Below are 22,411 nucleotides of genomic sequence, written 5' to 3'. Positions count from 1 at the left end.
TACTCACCTTTTTCAGAAAAATGCATTGAAAGTACAGGGAGCATAACTTCTTTTTTTTTACCGTGACCGTCAATAAGAGTTTACCCACCAATTGTTTTACCACTACATCACTGGCTACCAGTATGCTTATTAGAAGTTCATGGTAATACGCATTGTAGCCTGGTCTAGTAAATTGACCTAAATTGACCATGTGTGTTAGGGTGACCATCACGTTTTTCCCAGGACAGTTTCAGCCCCATTTCAGATGTCCCAACTTTTCAGGCTGCAAAAAAAGGTCAATTTGTCAGCAAGATGCATCAATTAATTTAGGCCTAATCAATGGCAATTGCCGAAAGTCATTAGGCACAATTTTTGCTTGAAGCTTTGCTACAGCTAATGGATAAAGGTTTGATTTGGTCATCATTTTCTCATGTTAAGCCTAACATTTCACGAAGCTGTATACAGTGTCCTAATGCTGCCATTTTTAGAATGCTGGCTGGTGGCAATAATGTCATTACTTGTTCAGTAATTAAAGTTGCTATTGTAATAGCATACTAATCAGTTACAAATAGATTTTTTTAAATTTACAACTGTCCTGTATAGGCTACCTGAACCTATACACCCTCAAACCGATACCACGACGGCCCTCAAGGAACTACACTGGACTTTATGCAAACTGGAAACCACATATCCTGAGGCTGCATTTATTGTAGCTGGGGATTTTAACAAAGCAAATTTTTGGAAAACGCTACCGAAGTTCTACCAACAGATTGACTGTAGTACTCACACTGGTAAAACACTGGACCATTGCTACTCTCCCATTCAAAATGCCTATGTGGCCATCTCCCGCCCTCCCTTCGGCAAATCAGATTATGTCTCCATTTTCCTCCTTCCTTCCTATAGGCAGAAATTCAAACAGGAAGTACCAGTCCTAAGGTTTATTCAATGCTGGTCTGACCGTATACATGGACACGGTGACTGAGTTCATAAATCAAATCAAATTTTATTGGTCACACACACATGGTTAGCAGATGTTATTGCGAGTGTAGCGAAATGCTTGTGCTTCTAGTTCCGACAATGCAAGTAATATCTAACAAGTAATCTAACAATTTCACAACAACTACCTTATACACACAAGTGTAAAGGAATGAATAAGAATATGTACATATAAATATATGGATGAGCGATGGCCGTGCGGCATAGGCAAGATGCAGTAGATGGTATAGAGTACAGTATATACATATGAGATGAGTAATGTAGGGTATGTAAACATTATATAAAGTGGCATTGTTTAAAGTGACTAGTGATACATTTATTACATCCAATTTCTAATTATTAAAGTGGCTAGAGATTTGAGTCAGTATGTTGGCAGCAGCCACTCAATGTTAGTGATGGCTGTTTAACAGTCTGATGGCCTTGAGATAGAAGCTGTTTTTCAGTCTCTCGGTCCAAGCTTTGATGCACTTGTTACAATAATGACAAAGCGAAAAAGGTTTTTAGAAATTTGGAAAGGCACACATGTCTATATAAGGTCCCACAGTTGACAGTGCATGTCAGAGCAAAACCAAGCCATGAGGTCGAAATAATTGTCAGTCCGAGACAGATTGTTTCGATGCACAGATCTGGGGAAGGGTACCAAACAATTTCTGCGGCATTGAAGGTCCCCAAGACCACAGTGGCCTCCATCATTCTTAAATTGAAGAAGTTTGGAAGCACCAAGACTCTTCCTTGAACTGGCCGCCCAGCCAAACTGAGCAATCGCGGGAGAAGGGCCTTGGTCAGGGAGGTGATCAAGAACCCGATGGTCACTCTGACAGAGCTCTAGAGTTCCTCTGTGGAGATGGGAGAACCTTCCAGAAGGACAACCATATTTGCAGCACTCCACCAATCAGGCCTTTATGGTAGAGTGACCAGACAGAAGCCACTCCTCAGTAAAAGTCACTTGACAGCCCGCTTGGAGTTTGCCAAAAGGCACCTAAAGGACTCAGACCATGAGAAACAAGATTCTTTGGTTTGATTAAACCAATATTGAACTCTTTGGCCTGAATGCCAAACGTCACGTCTGGAGGAAACCTGACACCATCCCTACGGTGAAACATGGTGGTGGCAGCATCATGCTGTGGGGATGATTTTCAGCGGCAGGGACTTGGAGACTAGTCAGGATTTAGGGAAAGCTGAATAGAACAAAGTACAGAGAGATCCTTGATGAAAACCTGCTCCAGAGCGCTCAGGAACTCAGACTGGGACAAAGGTTCACATTCCAACAGGACAACGACCCTAAGCACACAGCCAAGACAACGCAGGAGTGGCTTCGGAAACAAGTCTTTGAATGTCCTTGAGTGGCCCAGCCAGACCCCAACCAGGTCCAATGTTAGCTAGCTAACATTAGGCTATAACTAGCAATGCAAATCTGACCAAATTAGAAATGTGTAATATTTGAAAATGTATGTGTGTGCAGAATCATATTTCAGACACATCAGATGATATAGTGTCCCGTTAAGCGGAATAGGCACCTTCTAAAGTAAACAATCCCAGATCCCCTTTCTTGTAATCTAATCATTTTGACCTGTTGCACTGACATAATATGTCCTGTACTGACTGTCCCTGTGACATAAACTAGCCAAAATATGAAACCTGTTGTTTAACTAATATGATAGGTCCTTCAAAAAGTTGGTGCTGGCTTTATTCGGTACTAAAAACATTTACTTGGATCTAGTTCAATTTTGGACACAGTTCCACATAATGGAAACAGATTCTTGTTTTAGATGACGTTACCTTCTTACTTAAATCACTGGTTTACCCAAACTATAGAATTCAGTAATAATAATAGGAAATAGTCAAAAACGTATTTTATTCAATTATTCATAGCTCTGCCTAAATGTCCCACTGTGTCCCTTAGAGCCTGTTTGAGTTCAGTGAGTACCACTCATTTTCACTGGCTGCTTATCTATTTGTCCACAGGAAGCTTATATCTAACCCAAACACCAGATGGCAGCCTCTAATATAATCAGTCCCAAGGCTCAATCCCTCTGTTCTTCATGTGACCTTATATTGAAACATTTACTTCTTCAAATTACTAAAGTATTGCATTATTAGAGTGATATCTGAAAGCCACTAATATTACCATTAAATTTGTTACCTTCACTACTGTCCATGTCTGTTTCCTTCAACTAGGAGTCTTTCTTCCCAATAGGAAGACCCTCTCAATCACTACTGCTAATACACACGGATCACTCTCAAACAATGTTCTTCTTTTACCCTTATTGTAATGTTAAAAAACTAAACAAACATGATAACATTATCCTTATTGGAAGGCATTGTTTTCATTTTAGTCTACCCTAACAATATTACTCTATATATTTATTACAAATCTCTGTTATATATTTACTTTCTGCTTCAAACTTATTAAAAACCTCTATGGGATCGGTGTCCCTAAACCGGGACGGTTGTTGCTCATTGTGTAGTGGGGTAATCTTCACTGGATCAGTCTGAAACTTTGAAACTGCTGCCATCTTGTGGAAAAAATCTAAATTACACCTAGAATCCTATCTTAATAAAAGTTTTTTTTTTAAAAACAAAAAAAAAATGACTTCAGGTGTCCCTTGTGTTGAATTTCCACAACACAAGTCAGATAATAAGTTACATAGACTCACTCTGTGAATCACACTTTGGATGGTGTATCAATACACCCAGTCACTACAAAGATACAGGTGATTCAGTGTTCAGAGAGGAAGGAAACCACTCAGGGATTTCACCATGAGGGCAATTGTGATTTTAACCCAGTTACAGAGTTAAATGGCTGTGATAGGAGAAAACTGAGGATGGATCAACAACATTGTAGTTACTCCACAATACTAACCTAAACGAAGGAAACCTGTACAGAATGAAAATATTCAAAAACATGCATCCTGTTTGCAATAAGGCACTAAAGCAATACTTGAAAAAAAGTTTTGTTCTGAATACAAAGCATTATGTTTGGGGCAAAGCATGGCGGTGGCTGCATCATGTTATGGTATGCTTGTCATCGGCAAGAGCCAAACTGTTGTGCAGTTTTTTAGGATGAAAAGAAATAGAATGAAGCTAAGCACAGACAAAGTCCGAGAGGAAATCCTGGTTCAGTTGGCTTACAAAAGACAGTGGGAGACAAATCCACCTTTCAGCAGGACAATAACCTAAAGCGCAAGGCCAAATATACACTAGAGTTACTTACCAAGACGACATTTGAATGTTCCTGAGTGGCCTAGTTACAGTTTTGACTTAAATCGGCTTGAAAATCTATGGCAAGACTTTAAAATGGCTGTCTAGCAATGATCAACAACCAACTTGACAGAGCTTCAAGAATTTTTTTGAAGAATAATGGGCAAATATTGTACAAGGTTTGCAAAGCTCTTAGAGACTTACCCAGAAAGACTCACAGCTGTAATCTATGCCAAAGGTGATTCTAACAAGTATTGACTCAGGGGGTTGAATACTTATCTAATCTATTTTCCATTAATAATAATATTTTTTAAAATTTTTCTTCCACTTTGACATAAGAGAGTATTTTTTGTAGATCGTTGACAAAGACAATTCATCCCACTTTGTAACACAACAAAATGTGGAAATAGTCAAGGGGTGTGAATAATTTCTGAATGCAATGTACATGTGACCACCACAAAGCTCGAACTTGCTTTACTGACCATGTTGATACTTTTACACAAATGTGCCTATGAAACGAATCAATAATGACAAGATAGGCTAATGAGATCATTTAGTAGAAGCCTGAACTAGATAATTAGGCCTAGATCATTATCGTCATTAATAACCACACTGCAATTTAGCTCATTCTACTTTAAATGCTTCCACATTCCATTTAGTAGCTTATCTTTTCTTCACCCTTGTACTGCATGCGTTGAATCGCACATCCAACTTGCTGTGCTGAGATGTCAATTTGGTTAAGATTGACAGTAGGAAACTCATTTCAGGACATTAGGTTACTGTAATACGTCATGTTGTAGGTAGATTCTGACTGTGTCCTCTAAGCACCCATAATAAGTAGCCTAGCCTTTAGATTTTTTGTTTTTTATGTACAAAATAAAGATTCTTAACCAATACATTACTTGCCTCATAAGTGGTTTCCACTGGGCACACACTGGTTGAATCAACGTTGTTTCCACTGGTTGAACCAATGTGGAATAGATGGTGAATTGACGTCTGTGCCCAGTGGGTTATACTTTCTGATGTTTAAAAAAAAACTATGTTTTTAAAAGAATGGCAAACAAATATCAACATGAGCTAACCTTATCTGCTGTAAGCTGCTGTTCTTGATATTTTGTTCTCTATGTCCTGCCCTCTATGTTATTTTAGTCTGTGTTGTCTTCTACGTAGCCTCCTCAAATTCATTCAAGGGAAAATACTGTACATTGCATCGAATTGAAGTACTGTCTGTTAGTCAGTTTGTCCCTAGAATTAGAAACATTGCCCAATCTACTGCAGAATAGACAACATTATATTCTCACATTCTATTCTATTGTGGTGTCAAACCTCATTATTAGCCTACATTATGTTTTGTAGCCATGATAGAAGACTCAGGACAACACATACTCATATTTTAATAGGCATGCAGCTAGTATTCATAGTAATGGCCCTTTCTTACATGTTCTTATTCAATATTCATATTATAAACTATAATAATTAGGCATAATTCACATGCACACGCGCATAGACAATGTGGAAGATGTGTCAGGTAGTCTAGCGGTTAGGAGCATTGGGCCAGTAACCGAAAGGTCACTGGTTTGAATCCCCAAACTGACTAGGTGAAAAATCTGTTGATATGGCCTTAAGCACAACCTGGTCTCAGAGGATTTTGGGTTATTCTGTACATAAATCCGAACACTCCATTTAGTATGGTTAGTATTCATTTGTTGATATCCATTTTGTATGATATGTTATGAATTACAATTCGCACAATATGTTTGCAAAACGTACAATATGTTACGAATTTGCAAAACATATGATTTGTTACGCTAGGTGGCCAACGCTAACATTAGCTACCTGGCTAACATTAGCTACCTGGCTAACATTAGCTACCTGGCTAACATTAGCTACCTGGCTAACATTAGCTAGGCTAGGTGTTAGGGTTAAGGTTAGGAGTTAGGTTAAAGGGCTAAGATTAAGGTTAGGAGAAGGGTTAGCCAACATTCTATGTATTTGCAAAGTAGCTATAAAGTAGTAAGTAGTTGCTAACTAGCTAAAATGCTAAAGTTGTCCTCGATGAGATGCAAACACGCATCCTTTGCAACATCTAGCAATCCAAAGGTTGCATATTAAAATCTCATGATGGACAATTTTATCTAATTAGTAACTTTGCAACTACTTACTACTTTTTAGCTACTTTGCAACTTCTTAGCATGTTAGCTAACCCTTCCCCTAACCCTTTTAGCTAACCCTAACCTGAACCTGTTGCTGGATGTTCACATTATATGCACACTCATCCACCTTGACCAACCACCCTCCTTTCATTTTTGCCTTAAGTAACCTTCTGTCTTATGTAACATATCATACTAATTTTAGCATCCCGGATTTACATGTAATACGTCTAGTCTATGAGACCAGGCTTTTGAGCAAGGCCCTTAACCTCAATTGCTCCTTGTAAGTGTCTGCTAAATGACATTTTTTGTGTTGTGTCTGGTCTGCCGCTTGCATGACCTTCATGCAACACTGATTTATAACACATGGTGCCAGTAGAGATGTAAACTTGGTTTCAACTAAAGACAGTTAATGATTGACTCAGCCCATACCTGTTCTTATGAGAACATCATACAAACACACATCATGTTATTTCACTTCACCAAAAATGTGTATAGGCTATAAAAGATTCCATACAATTTGTGCTTGGGCCATAATAACACACTACATCAGTTCTGCTATCAAATATAGCAGGCAATTTCTGTTGACGTCAGCCAATTGTAGGTTAGGTTACTGTTCTTTACTTTGCTTTCCAGGTAATAGGTCTAGTCTAGGTGGTTGCACGCAGAAAAGTGGGCCAGCAAAAACAACAGCACACTTGATATGACACCACCCTAGTTTGACGTAAAAGAAAATACAGCTGTAACTTTGTGCGCGTGCGCAAAATTGCGGGACTTGGAGAGCAACCTTGTTGTAGACCATAATCGATACGAGAATTCCTCTGGGGGGGAACTATTAGGTTCTCAATTGACCATTGAAAATATTACGCTTGCATAAATGTTATGGACTTGCGTTGGAACAAATTAAAACACATTATTGAACGGGTTGCAACGGAGCCAACGATATCCTCTGTATACCAACAAAAACACCCAGGCTTGCCTTCTGTTTTTAAGGTGGATATGTTTTGCTAGTACCAAGCTAGCTTACATTGGGGCATTGTGTCTTTGTAAACACTGCGTCAGTTGTGTTAGCTAGCTAGCTACCAAAACAAAAAAAACATGGGACTCGTATATTGTTAAAAGGAGGCTGACTCCTTTCCATTCGTTACCTAAACATGAGCGAGGAAAGTCGTTCTTTCTTAAGGAGGCAGTTCATGGCAATTGAAAGACGGGGTGAACTTTCCTGCTGCCCCGACTTCACGGAGGAGAAAGGGACTTCCGAGAGAGAAGATATGCGACCGTGCAACGCTTGTAATTTTACTTCAAAATAAAACCCAGAGGTTCTGGAGCGATGGAGACCGTGGGGAAATTCGAGTTCAGCAGGAAGGACTTGATAGGACACGGTGCATTTGCGGTGGTGTTCAAAGGCAGGAATATAGAGGTGAGGGACCGATGTGGCAATGTTATTGTGTAAATCTACATAGTGAAAATTTTGCTATTATCCAAATGAAATATTTGCGTCTGCATTGTTATCATTTTTATGTTGTCGTACGTCCTTAATTTGGACATGGCAGCTGAAAGATGCAATCATCTGGGTTGAGGATGAAAAATATGAACAGCCATTTGCAGATGAAATATGAGTAATAATTTATTACAAGTGCATTATGAACCTAAATTACAATATTTGTCCTTCACATTTTTGGTTGGTGTGATGGGGATGGTCGAACATCTAGCCTATTATAATTCTATGTTGGGGGGGGGCTTTTGTTTATTTCAAAAGTCCAAACTTGACCATTGATCACAATGACATGTTGAGACATGTTTGTCCAACAACAACACACTTTATGCTGAGGAGGGAGAATTCTGGTCCACGGGGAAAATGGAAAGTCAGCCTTATTCATTCCACTGTATGTTGTTACTAGTGATGGTGGGGATACAGTTACATATTGGGATATTATTTTTGATGATATTGTATCGTTTGGACAATATCGCCATATTATTTTAGCGCTAGTTGGCTGCACCTGTACCAGTATTTGTTTTTAATAGGGAGACAATTTTTTTTATTTCCATGACTTATAAAAACGTGTTTTCTCATGGCTCTGTTGTCCCTCTACATCAGATATATGGTGAGCAATATGTTTAGAACATCAAATCGGAATAAAATCACAGCATCGAATCGCAATACATAATTTAAGGTCCCTGCCAATTCCCAGCCCAAGTTATTACCAATGTTCCGTCAAAAATTTCAGCACTGAGCAAATTTCAGGTCTGCTGAGCCAAACTTCAAAGTTGTGAAAATTCTGTGCAACTTCCAGTGTGCATTTACTGTGAACACTGAGGCTGTACCTGCTTTAAGTTAGTTTTAACAGTGGCCATGTAGACTACTGTGGCTATTTCATCATAATGTGGGCCTACCAGAGTGGCCTACCATCAAAAACAATGGAGAAAATGCATTAATTTTAACATGGCAATAGCTGTTCTGTCATTCAGCCTACAGTAGCAGCCAATGTGTGGTGTTCAATGTAGGCCTACATTCCATGAAACATTATCATTCTCTCATTCACAACTTGACAAACACTAGATAATGCCTCGAATTTCCCTGCTGCATCCCCTTTGTGTGGCCGTAATGCCCCCTAAAAAAATCCATGCCTTTTGCAGCCAGTGGCCGTTGTGCCCTTGGGCTGAACATAATAATGATAATTCCCTTCTCCCTGCTGCATGCTCCAAAGCTCCTCTCACTCAAATGGCTCTCCGTCACGTGATTGGTTCTTTCTCACAGGCTACAAGTAAAGACAGACACATCAGGGACGAGGCGCATATTGAAGATATTGGAAGATGAGGAACTGTCCACATTTAATTTTCATCAGCCAACAAGATGAGTAGGCCTAACGAACAGCAAAAGCTCTAGCCTATGTCAATCTACTATCCCCCATAGTACAAAAGTTTAGCTATTATATTCTGTGAGAAAGAAATTCCAAACCGTCTGTGACAGTTGTGGGATAGATCCCAAATGAATTCAACCACTAGCATCAAAAAATAAATTGGGATGCAATGAGGCTGACACAGATCAGAACATTTAGCTTAAAATGTTGATAAACTATTAGAGTATTTCTTCACATTATGCAGCAATGCTCACATGGCAGTAGGCTATAAGCGCAAATGTTCCATTAGCTGGAAAACACCATTCTCAAAAGTGACCACAAATGCAATTTATGCATGTAATGCTTTTATTCTAAAGGGCTATGGGCTAGGCTACATGAGGGGTGCGACTATGATTAGAAAAGTCACACAAAAAAGGCATGCGTTTCTTTACTGCACACAATCTGGGAATTATTCACAAGCTATAGGCTAATGTTGTCAACCATCGGACTGTTCTTGATATAATCTTGTCTTTACATATACTAATAATATACAGTACCAGTCAAAAGTTTGGACAAACCTACTCATTCAAGGGTTTTTCTTTCTTTTTACTATTTTCTACATTGTAGAATAATAGTGAAGACATCAAAACTATGAAATAACACATATGACAGCTTTGCACATTCTTGGCATTCTCTCAACCAGCTTCATGAGGTAGTCACCTGGAATGCATTTCAATTAACAGGTGTGCCTGCATATTGGCTTTGCTTGAATTGCATTGTTTGGGCCATTAAAAATATATATTTCAACATTTGAGGTTGGCTATATGATCACACCGGTAATACATCCGTTGTTGTATTACTTGTGAAGCACAGCTAAGTGAGAATACATTTAAATAATGTACTTTTTATTTTAATTTGACTGGGCTGATGGTGCCTGCATCTGAGGGCCCGCCTCTCAACATCCCTCCGCTCTTCCTTTGCTCCACTGACACTGACCAAAAAAGGACACTGTCTTCCAGCTGATGGCGAAACTCGAGGCGCACCGCATTATTTCTGCCTCATGCACAAATTCTTGTTGTTACTCCTATGAACAGAGAAAGTGAAATATTCCGCAATATTAAAAAATACCCAAACCGCTAACAATAATAACAACAATGCAAGCCTACAGATACACTTTCCTACTCGTTCCTTACAGCTGCAGTGCTTGTTGTAGCGCTCAGTGGAAATAGGAAGAACGTGCATTTTATGGCTTATAAAAGTGTTGAATAGCCTACAAAGTGTTGACAGTGCTGAGTAAGAACTTTAAATATGAATTTACTCATAAAAATAGCATCTCTTTGCTGTATTCGTTGACGGTCTTTCTTTAGTCATGGTTTTATACGTTTTGAAATCTCACCGTATCAACTTTGCTGCAGCTCTTTCTTTTATGCTTGCTACGTTACCTCGGACACGGTAATCTGAGCCATCCGATTGGCCAGCAGTAGACCTATAGGGCACTTGATTTGCTCTCTGGGGAAGAGTTTGTACCTTCAAACACATGAAATGGTTATAAGCTGAATCGATTGCACCTAAAGTCAACAGGCCGAGACCAAAAAATGAAAATAGGAAAACAAGGTTTTATTGTTAGTTTTTTTTACAGAAATGTTTGCAGATTGACTCGGAATGCCTTGGTTGATATTTCTGTGGGTTGTCCCAGGGAGCTGTGTGGCGCAGGAGCGCAGCTTAGAAGGAACATTGATTGTTACCATGGCTGCAGTCCAAACACTTAAGACACATCCTATCCCCTCAACCCTCAATTAAGGGGACACTTCTGATGACGTATCATGACGTCTGACGAGTATACACTTGCAGGGCAAGGGGTGAGGGAATGATTTCTAAATGGACCACCTTTGGCCGGAAATTCTTCACTCGTTCATCCTGCGATGATTGTGTTTTCAGCCACCAATAGCTTGTGGGTGCTTTGCTACAGTCAATTATGAGTGCATGTCTACTTATATTAAATATGTAATTATTAATATATGCCTACTGTATTATAGCTAGCAAATTAATTAGCTAACTAACGTTAGCCTGCCTAGCTGGAACTTCTGAAGAAAAAATTTTTCTTTCTGCAATTTCCGAAAGATAACCAAACAAGAAACATATTTACTTTTTACATAGTAGCAACATTTCTAACTTATTTGCATTCGTTTTTACTTACACTTGTATGTTGACTTCTCCATTAATTTTGTTTTTAACTTTTCGCTGACTTTTCTTAGCGGATGTGCAGTAGTCATAAATTGAATTATGGGGAGTTTCAGGCCCTGAAGTAAACATAATTGTACACTCGCAAAGCCGACTAAAATCGAGGGCTGAGGGGCTTACGTTGCAAACTTTCCTTGCTTGGCTAATCATTTGGACCACCCTCCAAGATGGCGACGGGGATTCCCCTAAGGGCATAAGGCAAGGGTAAATGGACGAGGGTGTATCTTTAAGTGTTTGGACCGCAGCCCATGTCTTAAGGTTTGTGCATATATTATGACGCCAATTACATTTTGTGTAGTTTTGGTCTTCAGCAAGGGTTTTTTCGGCTGTTCGTGCACACATTTTTTCCCCGAGGTAAACCGAAGTCTGTAGCCGAAGTCTACGCCCCTTCGTTGGTGATTGGTCAACATTAGGGATTATTCAATGAACTGTTTGTCATACAACGAGAGACGAATAGTTTTCATGCACGTTTTTTCAGATATAGAGATATACTGCACCAAACATCTTAGATGTAAAATTGCGTGACTAAGAGCTCCTCTGCAAAAAACGTCAAAATGAATGACAACTCAAGAAATCTATCTTAGATTGATTCAGACTATTTTGAGGAAGTGTATACTGGCTATGGTGTCTCAAGATGGGCAAACAGTACTATTGCTGCTTTTTTCTCGTTTTTCAAGCGAAGGTCTTTTAAGGGAGTATGCAAGCACACTCATTCGGTTTGCCGAACCAAGGCACGCAGAAGGCTTTATAGTAGGCTACCTTTCCACTTCCTTATGTTCCATGCCTTTCACCGATAAGCATTCATTAAACGGTATTACATGCACCCAGAAAACATTAGGGAAAATGTGTGTTATCATTTTTCATAATTATTTTTGTTTGTCTATAGAAACACGACTGGGAGGTGGCTGTGAAATGCATAAACAAGAAAAACTTGGCAAAAACTCAGACCCTTTTGGGAAAAGAGATCAAGATACTCAAGGTAAGGCAACCAGTTTTATTTTCGATAGTGTATACCGTAAGACTTTCAATTTGAATAGCTGTAAACTTGCATTTCCCATTTATTTTCCCCAGGAACTAAAACATGAGAACATTGTTGCATTACATGACTTTCAGGTATGTATTAAGCCAAATCCTTAAAGGTGCAATGTGACGAAATCGTTCCACCATTTCATGGTTGCAAAAATTCTAATAGTTGTGACAAACAAGTGTAGAGAATTATTGTACCATCTAAACCGCTGTGAAAGACATTGTCAATAACCAAAAATATTGTATTTTCAGCTGTTTGAAGCGGGTGTACAAAAATAGCGCACATAGAACAGATCTACCCCTTCTTAGACTTGCTTTCAATGAGAATGACTTTAACTCTATAACTCAAATTTGGATGTGAATTTGGAAACAACAACATGTCAATTTTTGGACAGCTTGACCAAATTCACACACATGTAGATATAGATCTGTCATTCTCATTGAAACCAAGTCAGAACAAATCTACCACTTCAATCTGCCTATTTATATGCTTCCTGGTCTTAAGTTTCATTTTGGCGTCTTTTACTTTCGTTTTATTACACCAGCTTCAAACAGCTGAAAATACAATATTTTGTGTTATTGAAAATATATTTCACAGCTGTTTATATGGTACAATGATTCTCTACATCATACATTGCTTGTTTTGTCACATAAACTGAAGATAGGCTATCTATTCAAATTTCTGCAAGGGGGGAGGGGTGAAATGCATATTTTGACCCACTTTTGTTTCATGTTATATTTGTTGCATTACTTGCTGGTTGTTACACAAGTTTGTTGTTCTGTACAATTCATTTATCAATCATTATACAACAGGTGGCACTAATTCTGAATGCTGATTGGTTAAAACCGCATTCCAGCCGGTGTCCATCTCACATTTCTTTTAGACTAACATTTCATTTTCAACAGCGGATGTTTGTATAAACCTTGTTGTCTGTCTCTCCGACATTTGCAACATTGTTTCAATATTCAAATTCGATCTCCAGCTGTCCCGTAGTAATGAACTTGTCGGGATGAGGCAGGCAGCGTTTCCCAGCCAGTCGAAATCATGAATCAGCTGGCATAGTTTTTATGGATATACAGTGCCTTCGGAAAGTATTCACGCCCCTTGACTTTTTCCACATTTTGTTAGGTTACAGCCTTATTCAAAAATATATTGAATTGTTTTTTTTCTCATCAATCTACACACAATACCCCATAATGACAAGGCAAAAACCAGTTTTTAGAAATGTTTAATTTATTAAAAACATAAATATTACATTTACATAAGTATTCAGACCCTTTACTCAGTACTTTGTTGAAGCACCTTTGGCAGCGATTACAGCCTTGAGTCTTCTTGGGTATGACGCTACAAGCTTTGCACACCTGTATTTGGGGAGTTTCTCCCATTATTCTCTGCAGATCCTCTCAAGCTCTGTCAGGTTGGATGGGGAGCGTTGCTGCACAGCTATTTTCAGGTCTCTCCAGAGATGTTAGATCGGGTTCAAGTCCGGGCTCTTGCTGTGCCACTCAAGGACATTCAGAGACTTGTCCCGAAGCCACTCCTGCGATGTCTTGGCTGTGTGGTTAGCGTCATTGTCCTGTTGGAAGGTGATCCTCCAGTCTGAGGTCCTTAGCGCTCTGGAGCAGGTTTTCATCAAGGATATCTCTGTACTTTGCTCCGTTCATCTGTACCTCGATCCTGACTAGTCTCCCAGTCCCTGCCGCTGAAGAACATCCCCACAGCATGATGCTGCCACCATCATGCTTCACCCAAGAGATGGTTTTGGCCATGTGATTAGCAGTGCTTGGTTTCCTCTAGACGTGACACCTGCATTGCTTGCTGTTTGGGGTTTTAGGCTGGGTTTCTGTACAGCACTTTGTGACATCAGCTGATTATAAGAAGGGCTTTATAAACTAATGTAATTAAATTGATTGATTGACTTGGCATTCAGGCCAAAGTGTTCAATCTTGGTTTCATCAGACCAGAGAATCTTGTTACTCATGGTCTGAGAGTCCTTTAGGTTCCTTTTGGCAAACTCCAAGCGGGCTGTCATGTGCCTTTTACTGAGGAGTGGCTTCCATCTGGCCACTCTACCATAAAGGCCTGATTGGTGGAGTGCTACAGAGATGGTTGTCCTTCTGGAAGGTTCTCCCATCTCCACAGAGGAACTCTGGAGCTCTGTCAGAATGACCATTGGGTTCTTGATCTCCTCCCTGACCAAGGCCCTTCTCACCCGATTGCTCAGTTTGGCTGGGCGGCCAGTTCAAGGAAGAGTCTTGGTGGTTCCAAACTTCTTCCATTTAAGAATGATGGAGGCCACTGTGGTCTTGGGGACCTTCAATGCTGCAGAATTGTTTTGGTTTTTGCTCTGACATGCACTGTCAACTGTGGGACCTTATGTGGACCGGTGTGTGCCTTTCCAAATCATCATGTGGGGCGGCAGGGTAGCCTAGTGGTTGGATTAGTAACCGACAAGTTGCAAAATCGAATCCCCGAACTGACAAGGTAAAAATCTCTCGTTCTTCCCCTGAATAAGGCAGTTAACCCACTGTTCCTAGACCATCATTGAAAATAAGAATGTGTTCTTAACTGACTTGCCTAGTTAAATAAAGGTAAAATAATAATAATGTCCAATCAATTGACTTTCCCACCGGTGGAGTCCAATCATGTTGTAGAACCATCTCAAGGAAGATCAATGGAAACAGGATGCACCTGAGCTCAATTTCGAGTAACATAGCAAAGGGTCTGAATACTTATGGAAATAAGATATTTCTGTTTTTTATTTTGTATAAATTAGAAAAAAATCTTAAAACCCATTTTCGCTTTGTAATTATGGGATAATCAATCAATCAAATGTATTTATAAAACCCTTTTTACATCAGCCAGTGTCACAAAGTGCTATACAGAAACCCAGAAGCACGGTGGCTAGGAAAAACCTAGGAACCTAGGAAATAACCTAGAGAGGAACCAGGCTCTGAGGGCTGGCCAGTCCTCTTTTGGCTATGCCAGGAGGAGATTATAACATTACATGGCCAAGATGTTCAAACGTTCATAGATGACCAACAGGGTCAAATAATAATAATCACAGTGGTTGCAGAGGGTGCAACAGGTCAGAAACCCAGAAGTAAATGTCAGTTGGCTTTTCATAGCCGATTCAGAGTCATTCAGGTCAGGGTTCCATTACCTAGCTCCCCGACACAAAATATTGCAGCATAATTACTGGAGGCTGAGACGGGGAGGGTCAGGAGACACTGCCACCGTCCAACGATACCTCCGGACGGGGCCAACCAGGCAGGATAAAACCCCACCGACTTTGCCAAAGCACAGCCCCCACACGACTAGAGGGATATCTTCAACCACCAACTTACCATCCTGAGACGAGGCAGAGTATAGACCACGAAGATCTCCCCCACGACACGAACCCGAGGTGGGGCCCCAACCCGGACAGGAAGATCACATCAGTGACTCAACCCACTCAAGTGACGCACCCCTCCTAGGGACGGCATAGAAGAGCACCAGTAAGCCAGTGACTCAGTCCCCGTAATAGGGTTAGAGGCAGATAATCCCCGTGGAGGGAGGGGAATCGGCCAGGCAGAGACAGCAAGGGCGGATCGTCGCTCCAGTGCCTTTCCGTTCACCTTGACACCCCTGGGCCAGACTACCCTCAATCATAGGACCTACTGAAGAGATGAGTGTTCAATAAAGACTTAAAGGTCGAGACAGAGTCTGCGTCTCTCACTTGGATAGGCAGACCATTCCATAAACATGGAGCTTTATAGGAGAAAGCCCTGCCTCCAGCTGTTTGCTTAGAAATTCTAGGCACAATAAGGAGGCCTGTGTCTTGTGACCGTAGCGTACGTGTAGGTATGTATGGGAGGACCAAATCGGAAAGATAGGTAGGAGCAAGCCCATGTAATGCTTTGTAGGTTAGCAGTAAAACCTTGAAATCAGCCCTAGCCTTAACAGGAAGCCAGTGTAGAGAGGCTAGCACTGGAGTAATATGATACATTTTTTATGTTCTAGTCAAGATACTAGCTGTCGTGTTTGGCACTAACTGAAGTTTATTTAGTGCAGTTAGCCGGAAAGTAGAGCATTGCAGTAGTCTAATCTAGAAGTGACAAAAGCATGGATACATTTTTCTGCACCATTTTTAGACAGAAAGTTTCAGATTTTTGCAATGTTACGAAGATGCGAAGATGTCCTTGAAACAGTCTTGATATGTTAGTCAAAAGAGAGATCAGGGTCCAGAGTAACGCCGAGGTCCTTCACAGTTTTATTTGAGAGGACTGTACAACCATCAAGATTAATTGTCAGATCCAACAGAAGATGTTTTTGTTTCTTGGGACCAAGAACTGATAACACTGCTACTCCTACTGCTCTCTCCTCGTCTGCCCACGTGTTCTCGCACACCCCGAGAGCTTCTGGTCAGCGGGGTGGTGGCACTGGGATCCTCATCTCTCCCAAGTGGACATTCTCTCTTTCTCCCCTGACCCATCTGTCTATCGCCTCCTTTGAATTCCATGCTGTCACAGTTACCAGCCCTTTCAAGCTTAACATCCTTATCATTTATCGCCCTCCAGGTTCCCTTGGAGAGTTCATCAATGAGCTTGACGCCCTGATAAGTTCCTTTCCTGAGGATGGCTCACCTCTCACAGTTCTGGGTGACTTTAACCTCCCCACGTCTACCTTTGACTCATTCCTCTCTGCCTCCTTCTTTCCACTCCTCTCCTCTTTTGACCTCACCCTCTCACCTTCCCCCCCTACTCACAAGGCAGGCAATACGCTTGACCTCATCTTTACTAGATGCTGTTCTTCCACTAATCTCATTGCAACTCCCCTCCAAGTCTCCGACCACTACCTTGTATCCTTTTCCCTCTCGCTCTCATCCAACACTTCCCACACTGCCCCTACTCGGATGGTATCGCGCCGTCCCAACCTTCGCTCTCTCTCCCCCGCTACTCTCTCCTCTTCCATCCTATCATCTCTTCCCTCTGCTCAAACCTTCTCCAACCTATCTCCTGATTCTGCCTCCTCAACCCTCCTCTCCTCCCTTTCTGCATCCTTTGACTCTCTATGTCCCCTATCCTCCAGGCCGGCTCGGTCCTCCCCTCCTGCTCCGTGGCTCGACGACTCATTGCGAGCTCACAGAACAGGGCTCCGGGCAGCCGAGCGGAAATGGAGGAAAACTCGCCTCCCTGCGGACCTGGCATCCTTTCACTCCCTCCTCTCTACATTCTCCTCTTCTGTCTCTGCTGCTAAAGCCAATTTCTACCACTCTAAATTCCAAGCATCTGCCTCTAACCCTAGGAAGCTCTTTGCCACCTTCTCCTCCCTCCTGAATCCTCCTCCCCCTCCTCCCCCCTCCTCCCTCTCTGCTGATGACTTCGTCAACCATTTTGAAAAGAAGGTCGACGACATCCGATCCTCGTTTGCTAAGTCAAACGACACCGCTGGTTCTGCTCACACTGCCCTACCCTGTGCTTTGACCTCTTTCTCCCCTCTCTCTCCAGATGAAATCTCGCGTCTTGTGACGGCCGGCCGCCCAACAACCTGCCCGCTTGACCCTATCCCCTCCTCTCTTCTCCAGACCATTTCCGGAGACCTTCTCCCTTACCTCACCTCGCTCATCAACTCATCCTTGACCGCTGGCTACGTCCCTTCCGTCTTCAAGAGAGCGAGAGTTGCACCCCTTCTGAAAAAACCTACACTCGATCCCTCCGATGTCAACAACTACAGACCAGTATCCCTTCTTTCTTTTCTCTCCAAAACTCTTGAACGTGCCGTCCTTGGCCAGCTCTCCTGCTATCTCTCTCAGAATGACCTTCTTGATCCAAATCAGTCAGGTTTCAAGACTAGTCATTCAACTGAGACTGCTCTTCTCTGTGTCACGGAGGCGCTCCGCACTGCTAAAGCTAACTCTCTCTCCTCTGCTCTCATCCTTCTAGACCTATCGGCTGCCTTTGATACTGTGAACCATCAGATCCTCCTCTCCACCCTCTCCGAGCTGGGCATCTCCGGCGCGGCCCACGCTTGGATTGCGTCCTACCTGACAGGTCGCTCCTACCAGGTGGCGTGGCGAGAATCTGTCTCCGCACCACGTGCTCTCACCACTGGTGTCCCCCAGGGCTCTGTTCTAGGCCCTCTCCTATTCTCGCTATACACCAAGTCACTTGGCTCTGTCATATCCTCACATGGTCTCTCCTATCATTGCTATGCAGACGACACACAATTAATCTTCTCCTTTCCCCCCTCTGATAACCAGGTGGTGAATCGCATCTCTGCATGTCTGGCAGACATATCAGTGTGGATGACGGATCACCACCTCAAGCTGAACCTCGGCAAGACGGAGCTGCTCTTCCTCCCGGGGAAGGACTGCCCGTTCCATGATCTCGCCATCACGGTTGACAACTCCATTGTGTCCTCCTCCCAGAGTGCTAAGAACCTTGGCGTGATCCTGGACAACACCCTGTCGTTCTCAACTAACATCAAGGCGGTGACCCGTTCCTGTAGGTTCATGCTCTACAACATTCGCAGAGTACGACCCTGCCTCACGCAGGAAGCGGCGCAGGTCCTAATCCAGGCACTTGTCATCTCCCGTCTGGATTACTGCAACTCGCTGTTGGCTGGGCTCCCTGCCTGTGCCATTAAACCCCTACAACTCATCCAGAACGCCGCAGCCCGTCTGGTGTTCAACTTTCCCAAGTTCTCTCACGTCACCCCGCTCCTCCGCTCTCTCCACTGGCTTCCAGTTGAAGCTCGCATCCGCTACAAGACCATGGTGCTTGCCTACGGAGCTGTGAGGGGAACGGCACCTCCGTACCTTCAGGCTCTGATCAGGCCCTACACCCAAACAAGGGCACTGCGTTCATCCACCTCTGGCCTGCTCGCCTCCCTACCTCTGAGGAAGTACAGTTCCCGCTCAGCCCAGTCAAAACTGTTCGCTGCTCTGGCACCCCAATGGTGGAACAAACTCCCTCACGACGCCAGGTCAGCGGAGTCAATCACCACCTTCCGGAGACACCTGAAACCCCACCTCTTTAAGGAATACCTAGGATAGGATAAAGTAATCCTTCTAACCCCCCCCTCCCCCTTAAAAGAGTTAGATGCACTATTGTAAAGTGGTTGTTCCACTGGATATCATAAGGTGAATTTGTAAGTCGCTCTGGATAAGAGCGTCTGCTAAATGACTGTAAATGTAAATGTAACTCTGTTTTGTCCGAGTTTAAAAGTTTGAAAAATTGCTGCCATCCACTTCCTTATGTCTGAAACAACGGCTTTGCAGGGAGGGCAATTTTGGAACTTCACCAGGTTTCATCGAAATGTACAGCTGTGTATTGTCCGCATAGCAGTGAAAGTTAACATTATGTCTCCGAATGATATCACCAAGAGGTAAATATATAGTGAAAATAATAGTGGTCCTAAAACGGAACCTTGAGGAACACCGAAATGTACAGTTGATTTGTCAGAGGACAAAGCATCCACAGAGACAAACTGATATCTTTCCGACAGATAAGATCTAAACCAGGCCAGAACTTGTCCGTGTAGACCAATTTGGATTTCCAATCTCTCCAAAAGAATGTGGTGATCGATGGTATCAAAAGCAGCACTAAGGTCTAGGAGCACGAGGACAGATGCAGAGCCTTGGTCTGACTCCATTAAAAGGTGATTTACCACCTTCACGAGTGCAGTCTCAGTGCTATGTTGGGGTCTAAAACCAGACTGAAGCATTTCGTATACATTGTTTGTCTTCGGGAAGGGAGTGAGTTGCTACACAACAGCTTTTTCAAAAAAAATTCAGAGGAATGGGAGATTCGATATAGGCCGATTAGAATTTTATATTTTCTGGGTCAAGGTTTGGGTTTTTCAAGAGAGGCTTTATTACTGCCACTTTTAAAGAGGAGTCCGTAATTTGCTTTCTAGTGATCATGATCTTTTCGTCAAAGAAGTTCATGAATTTATCACTGCTGAAGTGAAAGCCATCCTCTCTTGGGGAATGCTGCTTTTTAGTTAGCTTTGCGGCAGTATCAAAAATACCTTTTGGTTTGTGCTTATTCTCCTCAAGTTGTAAAAATAGGATGATCGAGCAGCAGTGAGGGCTCTTTGATACTGCACGGTACTGTCTTTCCAAGCTAATTGGAAGACTTCCAGTTTGGTGTAGCGCCATTTCCGTTTCAATTTTCTGTAAGCTTGCTTCAGGGCTCAGGTATTTTCTGTATACCAGGGAGTTAGTTTCTTATGACAAATGTTTTTTGTTTTTAGGGGTGCGACTGCATCTAGGGTATTACGCAAGGTTAAATTTAGTTCCTCAGTTAGGTGGTTAACCGATTGTTGTACTCTGACGTCCTTGGGTAGGTGGAGGGAGTCTGGAAGGGCATCTAGGAATCTTTGGGTTGTCCAAGAAATTATAGCATGGCTTTTGAGGATCCTTGGTTGGGGCCTGAGCAGATTATTTGTTGCGATTGCAAATGTAATAAAAAGGTGGTCCGATAGTCCAGGATTATGAGGAAAAACATTAAGATTAGTGATGCACCAACATTACATTTTTGGCCGAAACCGATATCCCACATTTTCCTGTTCTGTTATCTCCACCCGGCATAGCCAGAAGAGGACTGGCCACCCCTCATAGCCTGGTTCCTCTCTAGGTTTCTTCCTGGGTTCTGGCCTCTCTATGGAGTTTTTCCTAGCCACCGTGCTTCTACACCTGCATTGCTTGCTGTTTGGGGTTTTAGGCTGGGTTTCTGTACAGCACTTTGTGACATCAGCTGATGTAAGAAGGGCTTTATAAATACATTTGATTGATTTGTCACATGCGCCGAATACAACAAGTGTATACTTTACCGCGAAATGCTTACTTACAAGCCCTTAACCAACAGTGCAGTTCAAGAAGAAGAAAATAATGTAAATGTAAATTGTCCAGTGGCGATTTTATGAATTGTTCAGCAGTCTTATGGCTTGGGGGTAGAAGCTGTTGAGGAGCCTTTTGGTCATAGACTTGGCGCTCCGGTAACGCTTGCCATGCGGTAGCAGAGAAAACCGTCTTTAACTTGGGTGACTGGAGTCTCTGACAATTTCATGGGCTTTCCTCTGACACCGCCTATTCTATAGGTCCTGATGGCAGGAAGCTTGGTCCCAATGATGTATTGGGCCGTTCGCACTACCCTATGTAGTAGTATTTTTAGGGCCTTTCTCTGACATCGCCTGGTATAGAGGTTCTGGATGGCAGGAAGCTTTGCCCCAGTGATGTACTGGGCAGTACTCTGGTAAGGGGGTGGGGGTGGGGAAAATCTGCCGGGGCATGGAAAATCCTGCTAGCTCTATATTGTCCATATCTTCGTTCAGCCACGTCTCGGTGAAACATAAGATGTTACCATTGGTAAAATAATCTTAATCGTAGGTTGTCCAATTTATTGTCCAATGATTGCACATTAGCAAGAATAATTGAAGGCAGTGGGAGTTTGCTCGCTCGCCTCCGGATTTTCAGAAGGATGCCCGATCTGCGAACCCTTTTCCGGCGTCTTTTCTTCACGAAAAAGGTGTGGATCTGGGCCTGTTCCAGTGAAAGCAGGATATCCTTCTCGTCGGACTCATTAAAGGAAAGAATTTCTTCCAGTTCGCGGTGAGTAATCGCTTTTCTGATGTCCAGAAGTTCTTTTCGGTCATAAGAGGCGGTAGCAGCAACATTATGTACACAATAAGTAACTCAAAACGCAAAAAAAAATTAAATAGCACAAGCGGTTGGGAGAATGTAAAACGTCAGCCATGTTCTTCGGCGCCATCCTTAACACTACACATAACACTACACAACACATAACCCGGTCCGGTCGAGCCTCACTAGCCAGATGAAGCTAGCTGGCTGCTTATAACGTTAGCTTTGGGCAACAGGGTTAAGTAGCTGGCTATTTATTTTCATGAACTGAAGTTCCATTTCAATAGGCGAACAACAAGTGGCAACCTAGCTAATACTTACTCACAGGGATTCCTAAATCATTGCTAAGAAT

The 22,411-nt window shown here is 42.3% G+C and overlaps 1 protein-coding gene across 8 annotated transcripts in view; it reads left to right on the top strand.

Moving 5' to 3' along the window:
* Positions 1 to 7,074: 7,074 nt before the first annotated feature.
* Positions 7,075 to 22,411, top strand: part of LOC139552241 (serine/threonine-protein kinase ULK1-like) — a 52,296-nt gene continuing 36,959 nt past the window's right edge. For 6 of the 8 annotated variants that reach the window (XM_071363776.1, XM_071363777.1, XM_071363775.1 and 3 more), the window contains exons 1-3: positions 7,075 to 7,746; positions 12,294 to 12,386; positions 12,479 to 12,520. In XM_071363776.1, coding sequence (XP_071219877.1) covers positions 7,657 to 7,746; positions 12,294 to 12,386; positions 12,479 to 12,520 — 225 coding nt within the window. In that variant the 5' untranslated portion in view covers positions 7,075 to 7,656. Of the gene's footprint in view, positions 7,747 to 12,293; positions 12,387 to 12,478; positions 12,521 to 19,078; positions 19,401 to 21,724; positions 22,030 to 22,411 lie in introns of those variants that run through there. The other 2 variants (XM_071363778.1, XM_071363779.1) reach the window with 2 other exon arrangements.

This window comes from Salvelinus alpinus, chromosome 24 (genome assembly GCF_045679555.1).
Source record: "Salvelinus alpinus chromosome 24, SLU_Salpinus.1, whole genome shotgun sequence".
In the NCBI taxonomy this organism is placed as follows: domain Eukaryota; kingdom Metazoa; phylum Chordata; class Actinopteri; order Salmoniformes; family Salmonidae; genus Salvelinus; species Salvelinus alpinus.
Note: the sequence above shows the minus strand (reverse complement) of the source record. Positions and strands in the feature narration are given on the sequence as shown.